Below are 21,891 nucleotides of genomic sequence, written 5' to 3'. Positions count from 1 at the left end.
ATTAAACCCTAGTTCACACTAGTGTGACTTGTCATGTAACTTGCATGACAAGTCACACTCCATTTGCGTCAATGGAACCGTTCAAGTCACAGCGACTTTGAAAAAGGTTTCTGTACCATTTCTGTGTGATTTCAGTGCGACTACATTGACATCTATTCAAGTTGCAGATGTCAGCAGGCCACACAAGAAATCGTAATGATAGTCGTCTTTGAAGTTGTGCTGATATAGCACGACTTCATAGTCGTGCAGCTGTGAACCAGACAGTATGCCCAAAAATGGCAGAATTTTTTTTTAAATAAATAAAACTGTACATTTCCCCAACTACTGTTGTCTGAAAATGCCAGTTACTTTGAGATTATGCTGATAGTCTTTTTGAAAGTATTATTTAAAAATGACATCTCTGGCTGCGCTTCTATGTTACGTTTAAAAACAAATATATTTTCAGGAATATTACAGATACAGAACAAGTCACTTTATTTCATAAAGCAGTTTATTAAACAGGGAATGTATTACAGAAGAGTAGTCTTGTTATTCTGCTGTGGTTGTTCTTGGTTTATCTGGCCAGAGACACCGACAGGTCGAATTAAGCAAAGGTAGAATTGTTCCAGCCCACATTAGCAGGATTTAAATCGTAATAATTGATGTAAACCCTAAAAAAAAAAAAAAAAAAAAAAAAAAAGGGAAAAGAAAAATTAACACTATCAAAAAAACAAAACACAAAGTCAATTTATATGCACTTGATGAGCCTTTGACTGCAAACTGCAGCAGTATCTGCATTACAGGTTATAAATCACAGCCTTTCATGAAAGTTGATGACTAGGGGGGGGAGGGTCACCACGATATGGAAATTAAGCCAGGCCACATGTGATGACATGCCTGAATAAAGGGCCCTGCATGGCCCCAAAGCATTGCTTTATCTGCACTGTGATCTGATCTATTAAACATTTGGACTATTTGGTGTGCTGGGGACATATTTCAGCCGCCTTCCAGATCCACCATTTTCTCAGTTACATTCACCTCTTTGTCACAGCTCTGTGTGTCCTATGACAGAGGCAGCCACTTTGTCTTTTTTCCTCACATTAAACAGGCAGCTGGACCTTGTGGACCCTGCAAAAACTGCCAACTACAAAGGGAGGGGTATAATGATTAACAGGGATAAACCGTTTAAGCTTCAGAAATTAAAGCCAATATCTGATTTTAGCTCTGTTTGAACAAAACTAAGAGAGAGAGAGTGCAAGCGAGAGAAGGGTGGACAAATTCTTCTCACCATGTCAATTAAAAAAATGCATCCTGCCAACTAAAAAACCTCCTCCCTTTTAAATACCAAATCAAAAGACTAATCAGCAACTACTGTCCACTCTAGGTGACAAAAGTTGAGCCCGATCATGGCTTTCAAACAATTCAGGGCTTGTCTGTGTATCCAGAGCACACAGTGCTTTGGCTCATAGCATTATATTACATAGAGAGACAGGGATACTAATCGTTTTATATGTATTAACGCAAGTGACTACAGTATTTGACATTGACTCTAGTATGCCTTTAAAAGAGAAGTATGGCTTTGGAAAAAATAACTATACTCGCCTAGGTGGATGTAGCAATCCGATCCTGTATCTGCCCCCCACTGCCTCTACAGCGAACAACAAGGCAGCTCGCCGTTCTGATGGGACAAGACAGAGATCTTGTGTTTCAGCTAAGCAGGAACACGGATCTCTGTGTTCCCCCAGTAAAAGCAACCCCCACACAACCCGCCCCCTAGGCACACAGTTAACCCTTTGATTGCCCCTGATGTTAACCCCTTCCCTGTCATTAATACAGCAACAGTGCATATTTTTAGTACTGATCACTAATAATGTCACTGGTCCCCAAAGTGTCAGTTAGGTGTCCGATTTGTAAGCTGAAATGTCACAGTCGCTGATCAACGCCATTACTAGTAAAAAAAATAAAAATGCCATAAAAATTGTTTGTAGATGCGATAACTTTTGCACAAACCAATCCATATACGCTTATTGGGATTTTTTAACTAAAAATATGTAGCTGTATACAAATTGGCCTAAATTGATGAAGAAGTTCGATTTTTTTTTTTTTATTATTGGATGTTTTATATCAGAAAGTAAAAAAATATTATATATTTATTTTTTAAATCGTTTTTTGTTTATAGTGCAAAAAAGAAAGGGGGAGGTGATCAAATAGCTACTGAACAGAGTAAAGGTGTGGCGCTAAAAATAAAAAATCTAATAGCAAAAGTCCATATAATAAGACAGCTTCAAATGATGAAAATAGACCAAAGTCCACGATGCAATCCAACCCATGAAGGAAAGGAAGGTCAATGAGTAATGCAAAATCCTTGACAGTGGAAATGGAATGAAGATCTGCTTACCAGATGATGAGACCTGATTAGGTGTACACCTATCAAGTCATGCAGGCTTGTGGCATGTCAGGGAACCCCGTATCATCCGTTGAAGGAAAGAAACGTATGCTGCACAGATCCTTGCTTCTATATAGAGCCGGTTGAACGATGCTGATAGAAGTTCTCAGGTTTAAGATGGGAATGGTTACCAGGGAAAAATTGAAACACACATAGCGTGATACTGCATATGAATCAATAAATTTATTAAAAAAGGGGGAAAGATTACACTCACATTTGACTGGAGTTAAAAAAAGCGATTGAACATAAAACTGGCAGAAAGGTCAGTGTCTTCTCCCGACGCGTTTCGTTCAATAGAACATCGTCCTGGGGCACTGACCTACTGCCACACTGTACCAAATATATAAACACTGATGTCCCCTACCTTAATTGGTGTTCCGTTTGGGGACACGCCGCACCACACAGACGAATCGCCACTTCCGGATTCGGACAATATGGAGTCAATGGCGTGCATTCCAAGCCTCGGTTTGAAAGCGAGGCCTGGAGTAAACTGGAATGCACGCCGCGTCGACCACGGCGAAGGACGGAATGTACACACGCTGGTTCACAGCGTAGAAAGAGTGCGACATGATTCACGTTCAGAAAGGCCAATTTGACGCTGTGAAATCATGTGGAACGCAGAGCAGACACCTTGCGCTCCAAGGGGGAAGCGACATCATTAGCAGCATCAAAACCACCAATGGAGACGCACGACTGTCATGCTGTAGAACAAAATCTAAGAAATAAAAGGATGGGGACATCTAGTGGTATGAAACCATAATGCACAAAATACCAACCTTATTCACATTATGATTATGACAATAAATCCGGTATACAAAATGGTCATATATGCATATAAACATTATCAGTGCAATAAATTGATATTCTAAATAGAAGTAGAAAAGAGCAACAGCCCATAAATGAATAATAGAATAAATAATTATATGAATATTGTGCGTCAGAATCTCATAGCTGGACATACATACACGTAACCTAAAAAATTCTATCAAATCGTATATAAACCTGAGTGATAATGGTACCAGAAATAACCTTGCACCATTAAAAGTGGAATAAATAGAATACTAGGATTGGTTGATAAAAGAATTAATATCCCACTCGACGTTAAGTCCATGTGGTATATACGTTTGTAGTTTGTATATCCAGAAAGTTTCGAGCCTAGACACCCCTCTAGTCTTGGCTCCACCCCTCCAAGGGGCAACGAATTTGTCCATGATCAAAAACTGGGTACCAGTAGGGTCACGATTATGATGTTGTCTATAGTGACGTGGTACCGTATGCTTTGTATCTCCCCCAATAATCTTGGTGACATGCTCACCTACCCGTACTGAGAATGCCCTGATAGTGCGACCTACGTATTGTTTCTCGCACGGGCAGGTGATCAAATACACGATATGTGTAGTAGCGCACGTACAGAAAGATTTAATGGGGTAAACTTTGCCCGTAATGCGTGACTGAAATTCCGATGATTTAAGCCTCCCACAAGTGTTATGCAAACAAACGTTACATTTTTTACACGGATAATATCCCTTCTTGTTTTGAAAGAACATGGGTTGAATAGGTGGCTCAACAACATTCGGGGCAATTTTGTTCCTTAATGTGGAAGCTCCTCTAAAAACTACCTTAGCCCTATCTGGTAATTGTGGACCAAGAACTTTGTCTTGTTTCAGCACATCCCAGTGTTTGTCAAAGATTTTTTTAAGATCCTTGTGTTTGATTCGAGTATGACGTGAGCATAGAAAATCTAAATGATGTGTCCGGTTCACGTGGAGCTCTGTCGCTCAACAAGGAATCACGGTCCATTAATGCAACACGATGTAACTCTGCCTCAACTGCCACAGGATCATAACCCTTATCCATAAACCTCTGTTTGAGCATGGATGCCTGTACAAGGTATGTGTCTGTATCACGATTATTCTCATTCAGAGAAATAAAAAATTCGCCCAGAGCCTCGGCAGTGCCATCCCATAGGAGGAGGACGTCATCTATGTATCTGACCCACAACACCAAGGACGGATGTCTGGCAGAATAAATGACGTCCTCCTCCCACTTGGCCATAAATACATTTGCCAGACTGGGGGCAAACTTGGCCCCCATGGCAACACCACGTTTTTGAAGGAAGAATTTCTGGTTGAACCAGAAATAGTTATGGGTCGTGGTGAACTCCAATAACTCTAAAATAAAAGCCTTCTGATCAACAGTGATGGAGGGATCAAGGCCCAAAGAGTAGGTGACAGCATCCAAACCCAATTGTTGAGGGATACAAGTGTAGAGAGACTCTACATCTGCTGTGGCAAGCAGATAATCACCCTTAAGATCAATACCCCCAGTCATAGTCATTATGGCCCTGTTCCTTACAACAATAAGGATTTTCACAGGGGTGCCCAAGGCCTCAAAAGGCCTTCGGACGTAAGAGAGGCAACAGGGGAGGCCGGAAATACCAGGGAAAAAAAAGAAAAGAAAAGTCTGATAGGTCAAGGACTATTCAATTTGAGTAGTCACACACTCACTAATGACGAACTTATTGTGCTAGACAAAGGCCTCAAATTCGCCCCCCCAAGTCAACTTAACAAATTTGATACGTTCATAGACGTTAACAAATTTATTCGTAAGATCAATATCCAGCGTCATTTTATATCCAATACGCCCTCAATTGAGAGAGCTGCCACTTCAGGGACTGTACATTCAGGTCTCTCGAACCCCTCTTTGTTTAACCCTCCAGTTCCTGTCTCCTCTTCGGTCAATGTCTTTAAAGAATTGGTACTTAATGATTTGAAGTTTTTGCCAATTAAAAAATTCTATAATCACCCTTTGCCAAGGGAGGGACTCCGGTCCCTCTGTGATCAGAAGGACATCATAGTTCGCCCCGCCAACAAAGGTGGGGGGATCGTTATCCTTTATAAAGTGGATTATAATGTAGAAATGGACCGTATTCTTGGAGAATAGGAGACTTATCAAATACTCTCTAATAATCCTACTAATGTTTATAAAAAACAATTAGAAACATTGGTTACTAAGGGCTTCAATTCCCAGATCCTTAACCAAAAAGAAAGAGCTTATTTGATACCAGTTGCCCCGAGAATCCCAACAATTTACTACCTGCCCAAAATCCATAAGGACCCATGCAAGCCTCCCGGAAGACCCATAGTTAGTGGGATCGACTCTATTACTTCTAGAATTGGTCGCTATATTGATTGCCATCTGCAACCTTTGGTCAAACTAACTCCCTCTTATCTCAAAGATACCACCTCTACCATTAAACTGCTTGGGGGTATTGATCTTAAGGGTGATTATCTGCTTGCCACAGCAGATGTAGAGTCTCTCTACATTTGTATCCCTCAACAATTGGGTTTGGATGCTGTCACCTACTCTTTGGGCCTTGATCCCTCCATCACTGTTGATCAGAAGGCTTTTATTTTAGAGTTATTGGAGTTCGCCACGACCCATAACTATTTCTGGTTCAACCAGAAATTCTTCCTTCAAAAACGTGGTGTTGCCATGGGGGCCAAGTTTGCCCCCAGTCTGGCAAATTTATTTATGGCCAAGTGGGAGGAGGACGTCATCTATTCTGCCAGACATCCGTCCTTGGTGTTGTGGGTCAGATACATAGATGACGTCCTCCTCCTATGGGATGGCACTGCCGAGGCTCTGGGCGAATTTGTTATTTCTCTGAATGAGAATAATCGTGATACAGACACATACCTTGTACAGGCATCCATGCTCAAACAGAGGTTTATGGATAAGGGTTATGATTCTGTGGCAGTTGAGGCAGAGTTACATCGTGTTGCATTAATGGACCGTGATTCCTTGTTGAGCGACAGAGCTCCACGTGAACCGGACACATCATTTAGATTTTCTATGCTCACGTCATACTCAAATCAAACACAAGGATCTTAAAAAAATCTTTGACAAACACTGGGATGTGCTGAAACAAGACAAAGTTCTGGGTCCACAATTACCAGATAGGGCTAAGGTAGTTTTTAGAGGAGCTTCCACATTAAGGAACAAAATTGCCCCGAATGTTGTTGATCCACCTATTCAACCCATGTTCTTTCAAAACATGAAGGGATATTATCCGTGTAAAAAATGTAACGTTTGTTTGCATAACACTTGTGGGAGGCTTAAATCATCGGAATTTCAGTCACGCATTACGGGCAAAGTTTACCCCATTAAATCTTTCTGTACGTGCGCTACTACACATATCCTGTATTTGATCACCTGCCCATGCGGGAAACAATACGTAGGTCGCACTATCAGGGCATTCTCAGTACGGGTAGGTGAGCATGTCACCAAGATTATTGGGGGAGATACAAAGCATACGGTACCACGTCACTATAGACAACATCATAATCGTGACCCTACTGGTACCCAGTTTTTGATCATAGACAAATTCGTTGCCCCTTGGAGGGGCGGAGCCAAGACTAGAGGGGTGTCTAGGCTCAAAACTTTCTGGATATACGAACTACAAACGTATATACCACATGGAACGTCGAGTGGGATATTAATTATTTTATCAACCAATCCTAGTATTCTATTTATTCCACTTTTAATGGTGCAAGGTTATTTCTGGTACCATTATCACTCAGGTTTATATACGATTTGATATAATTTTTTAGAAGGTTACGTGTATGTATGTCCAGCTATGAGATTCTGACGCACAATATTCATATAATTATTTATTCTATTATTCATTTATGGGCTGTTGCTCTTTTCTACTTCTATTTAGAATATCAATTTATTGCACTGATAATGTTTATATGCATATATGACCATTTTGTATACCGGATTTATTGTCATAATCATAATGTGAATAAGGTTGGTATTTTGTGCATTATGGTTTCTTACCACTAGATGTCCCCATCCTTTATTTCTTTGATTTTGTTCTACAGCATGACAGTCGTGCGTCTCAATTGGTGGTTTTGATGCTGCCAATGATGACGTCACTTCCCCCTTGGAGCGCAAGGTGTCTGCTCTGCGTTCCACATGATTTCACAGCGTCAAATTGGCCTTTCTGAACGTGAATCATGTCGCACTCTTTCTACGCTGTGAACCAGCGTGTGTACATTCCGTCCTTCGCCGTGGTCTGCGCGGCTTACATTCCAGTTTACTCCAGGCCTCGCTTTCAAACCGAGGCTTGGAACGCACGCCATTGACTCCATATTGTCCAAATCCGGAAGTGGCGATTCGTCTATGTGTGGTGCGGCGTGTCCCCAAACGGAACACCAATTAAGGTAGGGGACATCAGTGTTTATATATTTGGTACAGTGTGGCAGTAGGTCAGTGCCCCAGGACAATGTTCTATTGAACGAAACACGTCGGGAGAAGACACTGACCTTTCTGCCAGTTTTATGTTCAAGCGCTTTTTTAACTCCAGTCAAATGTGAGTGTAATCTTTCCCCCTTTTTAAAAAAAATAATTGATTCATATGCAGTATCACGCTATGTGCGTTTTAATTTTTCCCTGGTAACCATTGCCATCTTAAACCTGAGAACTTCTATCAGCATCGTTCAACCGGCTCTATATAGAAGCAAGGATCTGTGCAGCATACGTTTCTTTCCTTCAACGGATGATACGGGGTTCCCCGACATCCCACAAGCCTGCATGACTTGATAGGTGTACACCTAAATCGGGTCTCATCATCTGGTAAGCAGATCTTCTTTCCATTTCCACTGTCAAGGATTTTGCATTACTCATTGACCTTCCTTTCCTTCATGGGTTGGATTGCATCGTGGACTTTGGTCTATTTTCATCATTTGAAGCTGTCTTATTATATGGACTTTTGCTATTAAATTTTTTATTTTTAGCGCCACACCTTTACTCTGTTCTGTCCCATTTCTTACAAGATTGATCTAATTTTGTGGTGTTGGCTGCTTAGTTTTAGTTTTTAGGCAGCGCATTGACCGTGTAGACACATTGTGTTTATATATCCTTACTGTTGATCAAATAGCTACTCTCAGAATAAAAGAGGGCTGGGCCACTTTATAGTGTCAATTTATGGGCAAGTTCAATTGCATGTAAGCACTTTTAATACTTGATCTCTCTTTCCTTTTATCTGCAAATCATTAAGTTGGTTAAAGGGTCTCTTTAGGATGAGCTCACTGTAAGTAGTACGGCATATATTGACCAGATAACTTACCTGTCAGGGGAGATATGCAGACGGCTGCTTAGTATACCACTCAGTAACTTGGTGTACGTCTTGTTCTGCGGACCTCCAATCTTGCCAATACTTTTCAGGGAACAAAGAGCACAAGGCTCCGTGGAGCCACCAAAGCTCATCATTTGATCTGGCTGAATATGCACAGCAATGTACTGTAAGAGGGAACAAAACAACAAGGCAAAATTAAGTATCTCCACCTCCACCCAAACTGCGATTTACCACAACAAGTAAGTTCAGTTTAAAAGGTTCTCTCATGTAATATTAAATGGTGAAATCTAAAAATGTTGAATTGAAAATATTACCTTTCAAACTTATGAAATTTACATTAGGTGGTAAAGAACATCTGTAACAATCTGTTTGTACTTTAATTGAGGGCCCATTTACACGAAAGAGCAACCCTATTATCATGATTGCAATTATCATGCACTGAATAGATACCAAACATGTCAAACCTTAAATTTGCACGCACCCGTGAAATGGCAACAAACTTCAGTACCCTATATTTTCCATACGATACACTTTAAAAGCCCTCTATAGGTCAGTTTAATGCAGGGTGGATTTGATTTAAATCACTAGTAAAAAGGCTTAAATTTAAATCATAATTTTTTAAAGAGCAACTGTCATCTGTCTCGCAGCGTCTCCTTTGACCCACGACAGTCCCATTCACTTTAGTAAGACAGCTGGTGATGAAGCAGTGACACAACAAGGTGGGGGACGTGGCGGCGGCAGGAGAGTGGATGCCCGCTAACAGGCGCTGCCATGATGGATCTGAAATGACTGGTGCTCTTTAAAATGCAAGGACTTATTCTTGCTGGTAGTTAGAATCTTTAAAATATTTGCAAACAAAATGAAGGTTTCCCATTTAGAATAATAAGCCATCAGGTTAGTGAAAAACAGTAATATCAGAACCGATTCCATCATACAGTTTTTAGTGTACATAAAAAAATGGGATAAAGGAATATTCCTGAACTTTGTTTTATCTCATGGTTACTGTATCATTGTATGAATGCATCAATGCAGTGCATGTTATCTCAGCTTGCATTCATTTAATGAGTTTACCAAAAAATTTAAAATATTGCAGAATATACAGCCTCATGCTAAATTACTAAGCTCCATGTCATGCTGAATAAACAAAATTTAAGTGGATCTAGCCGAAAACATGCATAAAACACAGGGCGACCAACTACTGTGAATGCAAATATTGAAGTGTACCAACGTCCCGATAATATGGAAATGGAAATTACTCTGGACTACTAGGATGGACTTTGGACGGTACAAGTAATGAATGCAAAAAAAAAAAAAAAAAAAAAAAAAAAAAACACACCACTATAAATATTTATTCATAAAAAAAAATATATATGAAAGAGAATATACAAACTTTCGTGAAAACAGTACAATATCAGCATATTAACTCATATACTCATGACATGAGATCATATAGTGCAGAAGGATGTATGTAAACTTTTAATCCTTAAAACAGAGTTTGGTATGCGGAATGGTAAGTCTTGCTTTTACTCTCGACATGTTTCGTGTACAGGAAGCTTCATCAGGAGCATAGAGGTAGGTTAAACAGGTCTCCGCACAGGTTTGTGGAGCAGACCGTTAATGGTAAAGTATAGTATATACAACGTTGTTGCCTAAACAGCCTTTAGGGCATGTATTAGGTCCTTTAAAACACTGTTGTATATGACGGTAAAAAACTTTGGCTGAAGCACGTTTGATTGAAGGGTAGTGGAGTATAGGCAAACTGTTATCCCATCCAAGGTCCCTAAACGTGTCCCTGGAACTGATGTAGCTCCAAATATTGAGTCGATTGGGCATCAAAGGGGAAGAGATGGTAGAGTAGAGGATGGTAACCCCAGCACAGCATAGGAGATAATCCGGTGACTGGTGCAATATTTATCTTGATGTCCAGGGAGCAGGCATTCAGCCGGGACCAATAGAGAGCATGGAGGGGATATTTTGTCCGCGTTGCGCTCACACGTGCCAAGCACCAACCGACTCAATATTTGGAGTTACATCAGTTCCAGGGACACGCTTAGGGACCTTGGATGGGATAACTGTTTGCCTATCCTCCACTACCCTTCAATCAAACGTGCTTCAGCCAAAGTTTTTTACAGTCATATACAACAGTGTTTTAAAAGGACCCAATACATACCCTAAGGCTGTTTAGGCAACAACGTTGTACATATTATACTTTACCATTAACGGTCTGCTCCACAAACCTGTGTGGAGACCTGTTTAACCTACCTCTATGCTCCTGATGAAGCGTCCTGTACACGAAACATGTCGAGAGTAAAAGCAAGACTTACCATTCCACATACCAAACTCAGTTTTAAGGATTCAAAGTTTACATACATCCTTCTGCACTATATGATCTCATGTCATGAGTAAATTTGCATTAATATAAGCTTCTTTGTTAATATGCTGATATTGTACCGTTTTCACAAAATTTTGTATATTCTCATATTTTTTTTTATGAATAAATATTTATAGATTTTTTACATTCATTACTTGTACCGTCCAAAGTCCATCCTAGTAGTCCAGACTAATTTCCATTTCCGAATAAACTTAATTATTAATGTATATTAAATAGAAAACTACCTTCAGATAGATTTTTTACGCCAAAAGCATTTTATTAAATCAAATGTTTTATATATATTATACATCCATTTATTTATTATTGATTTATATCCACCCTGGTATATTATTACAAAGGAGGTCTGTTGCTAGAATTAGTGCTCTCATTCTGGCATGCGTGGCGATATGCACCGTGTATCGCAATCTACGTTTTCAGGCATCGGAGCCCTGACACGTGCGTTTACATTTGCACATGCATATATGTGAAGGCCTCAATTACATACTTTCCCAGCTTTCATGGCCGGGGAAACTGTCAATGGCGACCTGGAAGTGACGTCACACGGGTCAGCAACAAGAAGGGGAGGAGAGCAGACGTGCTCTGGAAGCAGTCCAGGCACCAGGATACAATTTCTTGTCGCCACAGTGACCTGGTGCCTGGGATTTGTCGAATCCTGCACGAAGTATACTAGCAGGTCACACACCAACCCAGTCCCTTGTCCTGTGCTATGGTTACACTCCTGTAGGTATATCCCCAGATCACAATTCATCCAACAATAGACAGAGAAACTATTGCTATAGAAGATGAATTCATTCTGATTACTTATTTTCAAACTACTGTATATGGATATTTTGAGAACCAGTCATGCATGTTGTACTGGTTTCCCACCGAGATTAATGATAAACAGAGTATAAAGCCTACAAATGTGAAACATTGACAGAGTGTTGAACTCTGGGACAGTAAATACTCAACTCTCCAATAGATTTTTCTTCTTTTTTTTTTTGAAAAAAAAAAAAAAATCTTACACGCCACAATTTTGGCAAAAGTCAACTTTTTGGGCTCTTGCACAAAGGTGAAAATTTCAGCAGGTTTGTAGATTTTTTTTGCTTTTACTGATCTGAACCCAGGTGCTTGGTTAACTATGGAACAATGCACACAGCTGCGTAAAGAGCAGAATTGCATTTAATAGGTCTGGCATGTATCCCTACTCATTCATATGGGGTGGCCCCCCTTTGTTACAGGGGGCTTCCAGATTCCGATAAGCCCCCTACACACAGACCCCCACAACCACCAGCCAGGGTTATGTTGAGGGCATATGGCCTGGTATGGTTTGGGGGGTGATCACTCAACCCCCCCACTTTTCTGGCCTGCCAGGCTGCATGCTCAGATAAAGGTCTCGTATGGATTTGGGGAGACCTCAAGCTATTTTGTCTTTTAGTTTTGGAGTGGGATTCTCCTTAAAATCCATACCAGACCCAGAAGGGCCTGGTATGAATTAAGGGGTTCTCACATCGTTTTTTTTTTTTTGGATCAAATTTGTGCTCAAAACTGATCAGATGTGCGATTCAGATGCATTCCCATAGAAGGCAAAGAGCACGGAAATTGCATCAGAGTCGCAGTGCTCAGAAGACGCAAAAGGCTCTTTAAAGTGGAGGTTCACCCAAAACCATTTTTTTTAACATTAGATTGAGGCTCGTTTGTCAAGGGGAATCGGGTGTTTTTTTTACAATCGAAGCAGTACTTACCGTTTTAGAGATGCATCTTCTCCGCCGCTTCCGGGTATGGGCTGCGGGACTGGGCGTTCCTACTTGATTGACAGGCTTCCGACGGTCGCATACATCGCGTCACGATTTTCCGAAAGTAGCCGAAAGTCGGTGCGCAGGCGCCGTATAGAGCCGCACCGACGTTCGGCTTCTTTCGGTTACTCGTGACACGATGTATGCGACCGTCGGAAGCCTGTCAATCAAATAGGATCGCCCAGTCCCGAAGACCATACCCGGAAGCGGGAGAGAAGATCTCTCTCTAAAACGGTAAGTACTGCTTCGATTTTAAAAAAACTACCCGATTCCCCTTGACAAAATGAGCATCAATCTAATGTTACTTTTTTCGGATGAACTCCCGCTTTAAAAATCGCAGTCAATTTTCACTGCTGCTGCACTGCATATATGTGAACTGGCTCCATAGAAAGCCAGTTCGATTCACATGGTTTAAACCGCATCCAATTCACATATATTTGAATGGAGCCTTACTCAGAATCTGTCACCAAGATCCTGCATATAAACATCAGTAAATTATTTGTCGATTTACGAGAGGCCTAAATAGTCAAGGATAGCATCGCTTGGAAAAGGTATGGGTGGACGTCTCCTGGCTTGGCAGTCAAACAACGCAATTACAGTGTGTGGTTCAGGACTACAGTGGTCACTGGTCTTACAACATGGAAATTCAAGTCAAGTGTTCACTGCTCAGCGCCTGGTTAAAATGTTTATATTGCATGTCTGTCTCCTATGTGACAAAGTACATGTAGTACTCGTCTCGCGCTTCAAACCAAGTTCAGTTTGATCGGATACTTGGTTCAAGCTAGTACTGGCTTGTGTACATTGCTGGGGCTAAAAAAATGATATCCCATTCATTGCTGTACGTATGTCACTGGATGGGAAGCGGTCAAAAGGTTTGGGGGAGGTAAACAAAAACAAAAAAATGCAGCTCCACTGCACTTTTACTGCTCCCCAACTGAAGTGTAAAGTAGTATCTCATCGTCTTATGATCAGCATTACAATAATCATCATAGGCAGGACATTAAGAAGGTGCTTTATCATGACCCTGTGTCACATGGCTGTTTGCTGACTTTTGGCTGTACTGTATGTAACAGATTGTAACACAGCCATAACAAAGTCAGCACCCTCATCAGCCATGTGATATAGAGCCATGATAGAGCCCCTGCTTAATGTGCTGCCTGTGATGATTATTGTAATGCCGATGATAGCCCGCTGTGCTGTGAGATATACTGTATATTAGGACACAGTGAGGATTCTATTCTATTCTCCACTCACTGTGTCCATTGCAGCCACGATCTCCTTCAGATGTTTCACGTCAGCCACCTCGGCTCGCATCTCTGCAAGTGAGAACTGGAGGTGGGCGCCGGGCGGAGAATCATGGAACCAACAAGAAAATACCATTCCTCTGAAAAGCGATGCAGGCTCAGAATGCTTTTCAGAGGCATTTGACAGGCAGTGAAGGGGCAATATGTTGCGCCTTGACTGGTAAAATGTTGAGAAACACTGATACAGAGAAACTGAACTCTCCATTTTCCTCCCTGCAGCTGCTGAAAACCTGCAGGAGGGAGAGAAGTGGGGGGAATTGAAAGATCAGTTCCTCTAATATGCACCCGCTTCCACCGCTCCTTCTATGCAGCTTCTTTCTGCTGCCCCCAGTGTGCTCTCCAGTCCCCCTGTATTTTTCCCTGTCCCCTCTGCTCTCTCCTGGTCCCTCTCCATGTCACCACAGCTCACCCCTCCCCTGCCGGCTGCAGAATGGTATCTGAATGGAGAGTCAGCGATACATACCGATCACGGACTCAGTCCATTCATAACTGAAACATTGTAAACTGTATTTACTATGCTTCAGTTTGCGAATGAAGGGGCAGCTTTATACAGAGCTATTCCTGTCCATTCATTCTGTGCAGCTGAGGCTGTGTTCTCAATTTCCTTTCTTGGTCTCAAAGGTGAAACATCAGAGGTCTGCTTAGACTTCTGGTATCTCACCAAAGCCCCCCCAACGGGGCTCTTAAAAAATAAAAAAAATAAAAACACACAGGACGCCAGTGGCAGAACTACCAGGGTCACAAACGTTGCACTTGTGACCGAGCCTTGGCGTTTCCACCACCGGTATCGTAGGGAAGGGCCCTTCATGGTTTCTTGCACCGGGGCCCTAAAGGTTCTAGTTAAGCCACTTGTTGGAATAGTTGGCTGTGGGCTGTGTCGCGAATATATGTTAACATATCTGGGTTAGTGGGAGGTGAAGAAGAGGGATCTGTCGGGGGAGACAGGTTGTAAAGAGAGGAGTAATAATACTGCCGAAATTCCCATGCCATTTCTGAGTTTGCATACATTTTAGCATTGGATGAAGAGCAAATATAAGTAGGGCTGCAACAAACGATTATTTTCATAATCGATTAGTTGGCCGATTATTGTTTCGATTAATCGGATAATAGCCTTAAAAAATAAAAAAAATATTGCAGTTTGGCCCAATTTGTTGTTGGGCAGATTACAAAACACAAATTGCCGCAAAAACACATTACATGCTTTTTCTGCAGCTTCTCCATTGAAGTTTATTGAACCAAAAAAAAAAAAAAAAATGGCACCGTTTTGCGTTAAAAAGTCTTTGCCCTTTCCAAATACGCAGCAGCTGAAAAAAAAATCATGGATGTCCCATAGGAAAACATGTAAATGAACTGTAGTATGTTTCTGCAAAAAGCACCAAAAAACAGAGGTGTGACCCCAGGCGTGAGATGTTTGGTAACATAATGGGGGTTAAAAAAAACAAAAATAAGTACAAAAAGAGCAAATACCGTATTTTCCGGCCTATAAGACGACTCGGCGTATAAGACGACCCCCTAATTTTCCAGGAAATTTTTTGGTTTTGGGATATACTCACTGTATAAGACTACCCCCTTTTTTCCAAGCCCCACTGTGCCATCACATGCCCCCACAGTGCCATCACATGCCCCCACAGTGCCATCACATGCCCCCACAGTGCCATCACATTACATGCCCCCACAGTGCCATCACATTACATGCCCCCACAGTGCCATCACATTACATGCCCCCACAGTGCCATCACATTACATGCCCCCACTTTCCCCCCCACTGTGCCATCACTCACGTTTTGCAGGCCGGTGACAGTCTCCGTCTGCTGCGAGCGTCCATGATTTCAAAGCCGCGCGCCGTCTTCTCAGCGTGTCCTGTGATTGGCAGAACACAAATTTTCCCAGTAGCGCCTCTGTTCTATGTTCCGCCAATCACGGATGCCTTCTCATCTCGTTCGAGGATGAGAAGGCATCCGTGATAGGCGGAAAACAGAACAGAGGCGCTGCTGGGAAGATTTCTGTTCCGCCTATCACAGGACAGCGAGGACGCGCTGAGAAGACGGCGCGCAGCTTTGAAATTATGGCGATCGCAGCTGCACGGAGACCGTACCCGGCGTATAAGACGACCCCCCGACTTTGGATGCATTTTTTTGCATCCAAAAAGTCATCTTATACGCCGGAAAATACGGTAATCGCTACTGTAAGGGGTTTATTTTTTTTACTGTGGGACAGTGAAAGTGATATTTACAGTAGCGATTTGCTTTTTTGTACTATAAAAGGGCTAATTTTAGTTTTTTTAACCCCATTATGTTACTGGCCAATTAATCGATTATGAAAATTGTAATCGATTAATTTCATAATCGATTAGTTGTTTCGGTCCTAAATATAAAAGAGATTGTTGATCGACAATGTCTAGGGTGCAAGACCCTGGCAAGGCTATTGCCACACTTATTAGCCTGGGAGTAATTAGTGTAGCGCCCCTTATCCCTGGCAATTAGAGAGCGGTCCACGAACAGGCGTAGGAGGTATTGATGTGCGTTAGACAACTCCACCAAGGTCAGGGGTTCAAGGGTGAGCTTGTGGGTAGCTTCTAAAAGCAGAGAGATTTGAAATAACAGGCGATTGTGTGGCACCCGCCACACATCTACCAGCGACATTTTGGTCAGGGAGGAAGGTGATATGAAGGACTTACCCAAAGAAGAGTCAAGTCTCAAGATCAATGGTGTGTTGAGGTCCCCCCTGAAGATTAAGTTTGTGGTACCAAAAGGACTCAAGGTGAGAAATCACAGAGGAGACAAAAAAAAAACGCAGCTGATCCTGGTTAGGGAGGTACAAAGTAGTGTTGTATGTTGTATCTCGCGCCAATAAATTATATTAAAATAAAATTAAATTAATTTATATATAGTGTTAAGCTGCTACCCAGTAGTAATCAAAAGATTATGCAGTGTAAAATTGTGTGGAAATGGGTGCGCTAATAAATAAATATATTTTGTGATACATAATTGAAATTCGTAAACAAATATATATAAAACACCTGTATTTACTATAGTAAAAAGTCCTGTTAGAGTGAACTATGTACCAGTGATAAGTTGCACAAGTTGCTGTGCCGAATGAATGAAATAAATGAATAATTAGAAACTGTGAAAATGAACCAAGTTCACAACGAAACGTACGTCGAGGCGGTACCTAACCACGCACGCATATCGTCACTTCCTGCATTGCTGGTTCCTAGCACAAGCCGAGGTGGAACGCACGCCCGGACAACGAGCGCGGCATCCAGTATCCAGGACCTCTTTCCGCTACTACGCGAGCTAGCCCCAGTGCCGGGTTCAAGGCACCCTAAATGGTAGGCGGCCACTTGGCTCCCTCTACTTTATACTTTTTTAAATAAAAAACAAATTACACTATGTATGGCATTACCTTTGTTTTACATGCATAAATCGGGCATCCAACCAACAACGCAAGCATCACTGCCAGGACGTTATTATCAATAGCAGGTGATCCTGTCACAAGCTTTAATGTTCCCTTTTTTGGTAACAAAGTAAGGGGCATTAATATCTGGTAAGGAGCCATCCAATTCTCACATTTTGGTGATAGTTTTAAAGGTGAAGGTGGAAACATCGCTTTATCTGAAAACATAGCACGCAGCACTTTACTTCATTTTTGATTCAACAGCATGCAAATCTTCTTCACCGTTTGAGGAATCAATTGGGACAATAGACTTTCACTTGAATGATACTACTTATTTAATAGAACTTGGTTCATTTTCACAGTTTCTAATTATTTATTTATTTCATTCATTCGGCACAGCAACTTGTGCAACTTATCACTGGTACATAGTTCACTCTAACAGGACTTTTTACTATAGTAAATACAGGTGTTTTATATATATTTGTTTACGAATTTCAATTATGTATCACAAAATATATTTATTTATTAGCGCACCCATTTCCACACAATTTTAAGGTACAAAGTAGTAACAATAAAAATAGTTTGCATACATTTCAGTTTCAGGAATATGTAACGTCGATGGGTCGATGAGAGTCCAACACCTCTGGCACAAACGAATGATGGAATGCTATAGAGACACCCTTAGATTTGGTGGAGGGGTTGGTACTATGGAACCACGTGCGATAATCTTTGCTGTTTAACCAGGACATTTTGTCTGAGCGGAAGGGAGTTTCCTGTGATAGAAGTATTTGGGTTGCGGCTCCTATGAAAATGATATAGGATTTGCCTCTGCTTTTCAGGGGTACTGGGTCAAGGAACTTGTGTCCAACCAAGAGATCCACGGAAGCCAGAGTGTGGTTAGAAAGGAAGAAGAGAAAAAAAAAAGAAAAAAGGGGAGCAGTAAAATAATATAGAACCAGTAATTAGACTGATATTAGATAGCAGCCAGATCGCAGGCCACAAAGCTGGAGCATACAAGGCCGGGCGGGTGAAGAAGAAGGAAAAAAAAATAACAGCAATTGTGGGCTGCAGTCTAACCAACACAAAATTAGAGTATGTAACTTATAAGTGAGAGGGTGAGGCCCTCTAGTGGAGAACAGCAAGAACCAAATAGAAAACCATAGCCAAACAGGCCATGAAAAAGACACTACATTAAACAATAAAACCAGAGCCACAATGGGCACTGAAGACCCTAAGGTGGTGATCGCGGGCAATGCACAGAGTGGCTCAAGTGTACTGGGCATTGTGAATTTGTCAAAAATTAAAACTATAAACAGTAAATCGTAGACAGGAGTACTACGATGTATAGCAATATCCAAGGTCAGCTTGGAAAGATCAGGGGGCAACATGAACGGGGTCTCGTTTAAAAGTATAGTGGCCTGCGTGCGGGCAGCTTGCATAATTTCAGCTTTGACTTTATTAAATTAACTCTGCAAATGACAATCTCTGGGATAAGCAAGATTGGGGTTCCTAAGACGCAAATCTCTGTGTGTATGGTAAAGTTCCCAGAGAGGCATCTTTAGAGCCCTTTCACACTGGTGCGTTTTTGAGGCGTTTTTGTGGTAAAAATAGCGCTATTAAAACGCTCCAAAAACGCCCCCTCCATTGAAATGAATTGAAAACGCGGTAAAAAAGCAATGTTTTACCGCTATTTTAACGCTCCGCTATAGGCGTTTTCAGTGTGAAAGGGCTCTTAGGTTGTTGTAGAAGTTGATTAAAGATCGCTGTAACAGCCACAGTCAGATCTTTATTTTCATGTTTTAGGTAATCCACGGATGCGTATATTATTACGCCTGCTCCTGTTTTCCTGATGATATTAGAGGTGCTAGATTTGCACAGTGTGCTCCTGCAAAATCGCCTCAAGGTCATTCAATTTAGCAAATGTATCATCAACAGTGTGTTCAATGTCCTCAATTCTGCCAGCCATGTCCCTGCGATCATCAGAAATTTCCTGTTTTTAGGAAAGCTCCAGTCTTTTCACATATACCTCAAAGTCATTGCAGGAAGGGAGGGGCTATAATGTATGTCTCCATGTCCCAACTCTCCCCTGAGTTCTGTGAGGGCGAGGGAGGGGCAGTCAGAATGAGTGGAGCTGTGATCTGGCTCCTGTGGGGGGATCTGGTATAGTGTCAGTTCTCATACGGGAGACCACATGCTGGCCGGGGGATCGGTTCGGTGCCATCTTGGAAGCAGGGGGAACCATGATGAATCAACCCAGATCGTGCAAAAAAGTGCCCAATTTCACGTTCTTTTTGAGAGACGGGTTGTCTGCAGCCCTCACTGGAGCTTCTCTTCCCCATGGCAGTGTATTGCAGCGGGTGTGCGAGAGCTGGGAGACATTGCATGCCCAGTGCAAGCAGGAGCTTCCTACTCTTCCATGTGCTCTGCCACACCCCTCCGAGAATCTTATGTGCGCGTGAGAGACAGACTTTCTCCAAGGAAACAGCATCCTGATGTCCTATGATGGTATAATCAATATACTATCAGGACCACAAGATAAGATTCGCAAAACGAGCACAATTCAGGCCACAGCGGTGTGCAGTACCGCTTTTTGCCTGAGGTGGGGGGTGCCGGAGCCGAGCCGAACGATGCGATTGGCACCGTTCAAAAATGCACGAGAACAGCACGGCTGACCTTGGCAAATCTCGGTTAGGAAGTCCTTCCGAGGTCATCCGAAGTGTCCTCGGGCCTTTTTGGCATTTTCCGAGGCTCTTTGGCCCCCCCATCTCTGGCCACATACGGTATTGCATACCATTGAAGTCAAAGCGGAACAAATTATTTTCGTTTCCATTGACTGCAATGGGGAAACTTGCTTTGATATGCGAGTACAGTCCCTGACAAAAGTCAGGTCGCTTGTGTACGGATGACCTGAAGTGCCGTTAAAATATATTTCTAATCAAGATTTTGTTACAAGAAATGGGTCATTTTAATCCCAACAGTATTTGTAATAGGGTTGTCCCGATACCGATACCAGTATCGGGACTAGTATCGATACTGGTACCGATACCGAGTATTTGCTGGAGTACTCGTACTCCCGCAAATACCCCCGATACTGAAATAGAATACTTGTTTCCCCCCCCCCGCCGCCGCAAACTGCAAAGCCGTCGCCGCTAATCAGCGTGCGGGGAACATTACAGCTTTTGTTTGAATAGCTTTATCCCCGCCGCGTATAGACACTCCCCCTTGCGCTGGATTGGACGGATGATCTGTCCAATCCCGCGCATGGGGGAGTGTCTATACACGGCGGGATACAGCTATTCAAACGAAAGCTGTAATGTTCCCCGCACGCTGATTAACGGCGGCACGTGCGACATCATCAAGGTATGTAGGACATGGCTGCATTATGGGGGGGACATGGCTGGAATATGGGGGGGGGGACATGGCTGCATATGGGGGGGGGACATGGCTGCATATGGGGGGGGGGGGACATGGCTGCATATGGGGGGGGGGGGGGACATGGCTGCATATGGGGGGGGGGGGGACATGGCTGCATATGGGGGGGGGGGACATGGCTGCATATGGGGGGGGGGACATGGCTGCATATGGGGGGGGGGGACATGGCTGCATATGGGGGGGGGGACATGGCTGCATATGGGGGGGGGGGGGACATGGCTGCATATGGGGGGGGGGGGACATGGCTGCATATGGGGGGGGGGACATGGCTGCATATGGGGGGGGGGACATGGCTGCATATGGGGGGGGGGGACATGGCTGCATATGGGGGGGGGGGGACATGGCTGCATATGGGGGGGGGGGGGACATGGCTGCATATGGGGGGGGGGGGGGACATGGCTGCATATGGGGGGGGGGACATGGCTGCATATGGGGGGGGGGAACATGGCTGCATATGGGGGGGGGGACATGGCTGCATATGGGGGGGGGACATGGCTGTATTGGGGACACATTTAGTGGTATCGGGACAACCCTAGTAATGTTTCAGTGCAAAACTAAACTGACAAAAAGTATTCTAATATTCACAGCTTGGTAAGGCCCATTGAGTCAATTTTTGCCAAGACGTAAGTGTTGTCGCCTTGTCATATGAGCTTCACCTGTGACTAATAATGGATCAATCAGGTCTCTGGTGTGTATAAAAAGAACACCAGTACACTAGACCTTCTCAACTGCAACTAGACCTCTGCAAACATGCCCAAGATTCACCCGGAGACTAAAGTGTTGATTATCAAGAGGCTGAAGACCAGATCAACCCTTAGTGCCGGTTCACACAGGGGCAACCCGACTTACAGCGCGACTTTGCAAAGGCAACATCAGCATGACTTGGAACTTACAACGCGACTTAACGTTGCCTCCAGGACAGGCGACATTGGCTCTGGCCAATCACAGAATAATCAGCTCTGTGGGAGGGAGGGGTTTGCCTGAGTAAACCAATTTTCTTTTCCTGTAAAGTTGCTTCAGTTAAG

At 42.8% G+C, this 21,891-nt stretch overlaps 1 protein-coding gene across 1 annotated transcript in view; it reads right to left on the bottom strand.

Moving 5' to 3' along the window:
• Positions 1–472: 472 nt before the first annotated feature.
• LOC120936628 (macrophage migration inhibitory factor-like) overlaps positions 473–21,891 on the bottom strand; it is a 32,583-nt gene continuing 11,164 nt past the window's right edge. The window contains exons 2-3 of the mRNA XM_040349117.1: positions 8,559–8,731; positions 473–650 (exon numbers count right to left, since the gene is read on the bottom strand). Coding sequence (XP_040205051.1) covers positions 584–650; positions 8,559–8,731 — 240 coding nt within the window. The 3' untranslated portion in view covers positions 473–583. The remainder of the gene's footprint in view (positions 651–8,558; positions 8,732–21,891) is intronic.

The sequence above is a fragment of the Rana temporaria genome, chromosome 1 (assembly GCF_905171775.1).
Source record: "Rana temporaria chromosome 1, aRanTem1.1, whole genome shotgun sequence".
Classification (NCBI taxonomy): Eukaryota; Metazoa; Chordata; class Amphibia; order Anura; family Ranidae; genus Rana; species Rana temporaria.
This window is presented reverse-complemented; position numbering and strand designations above follow the sequence as displayed.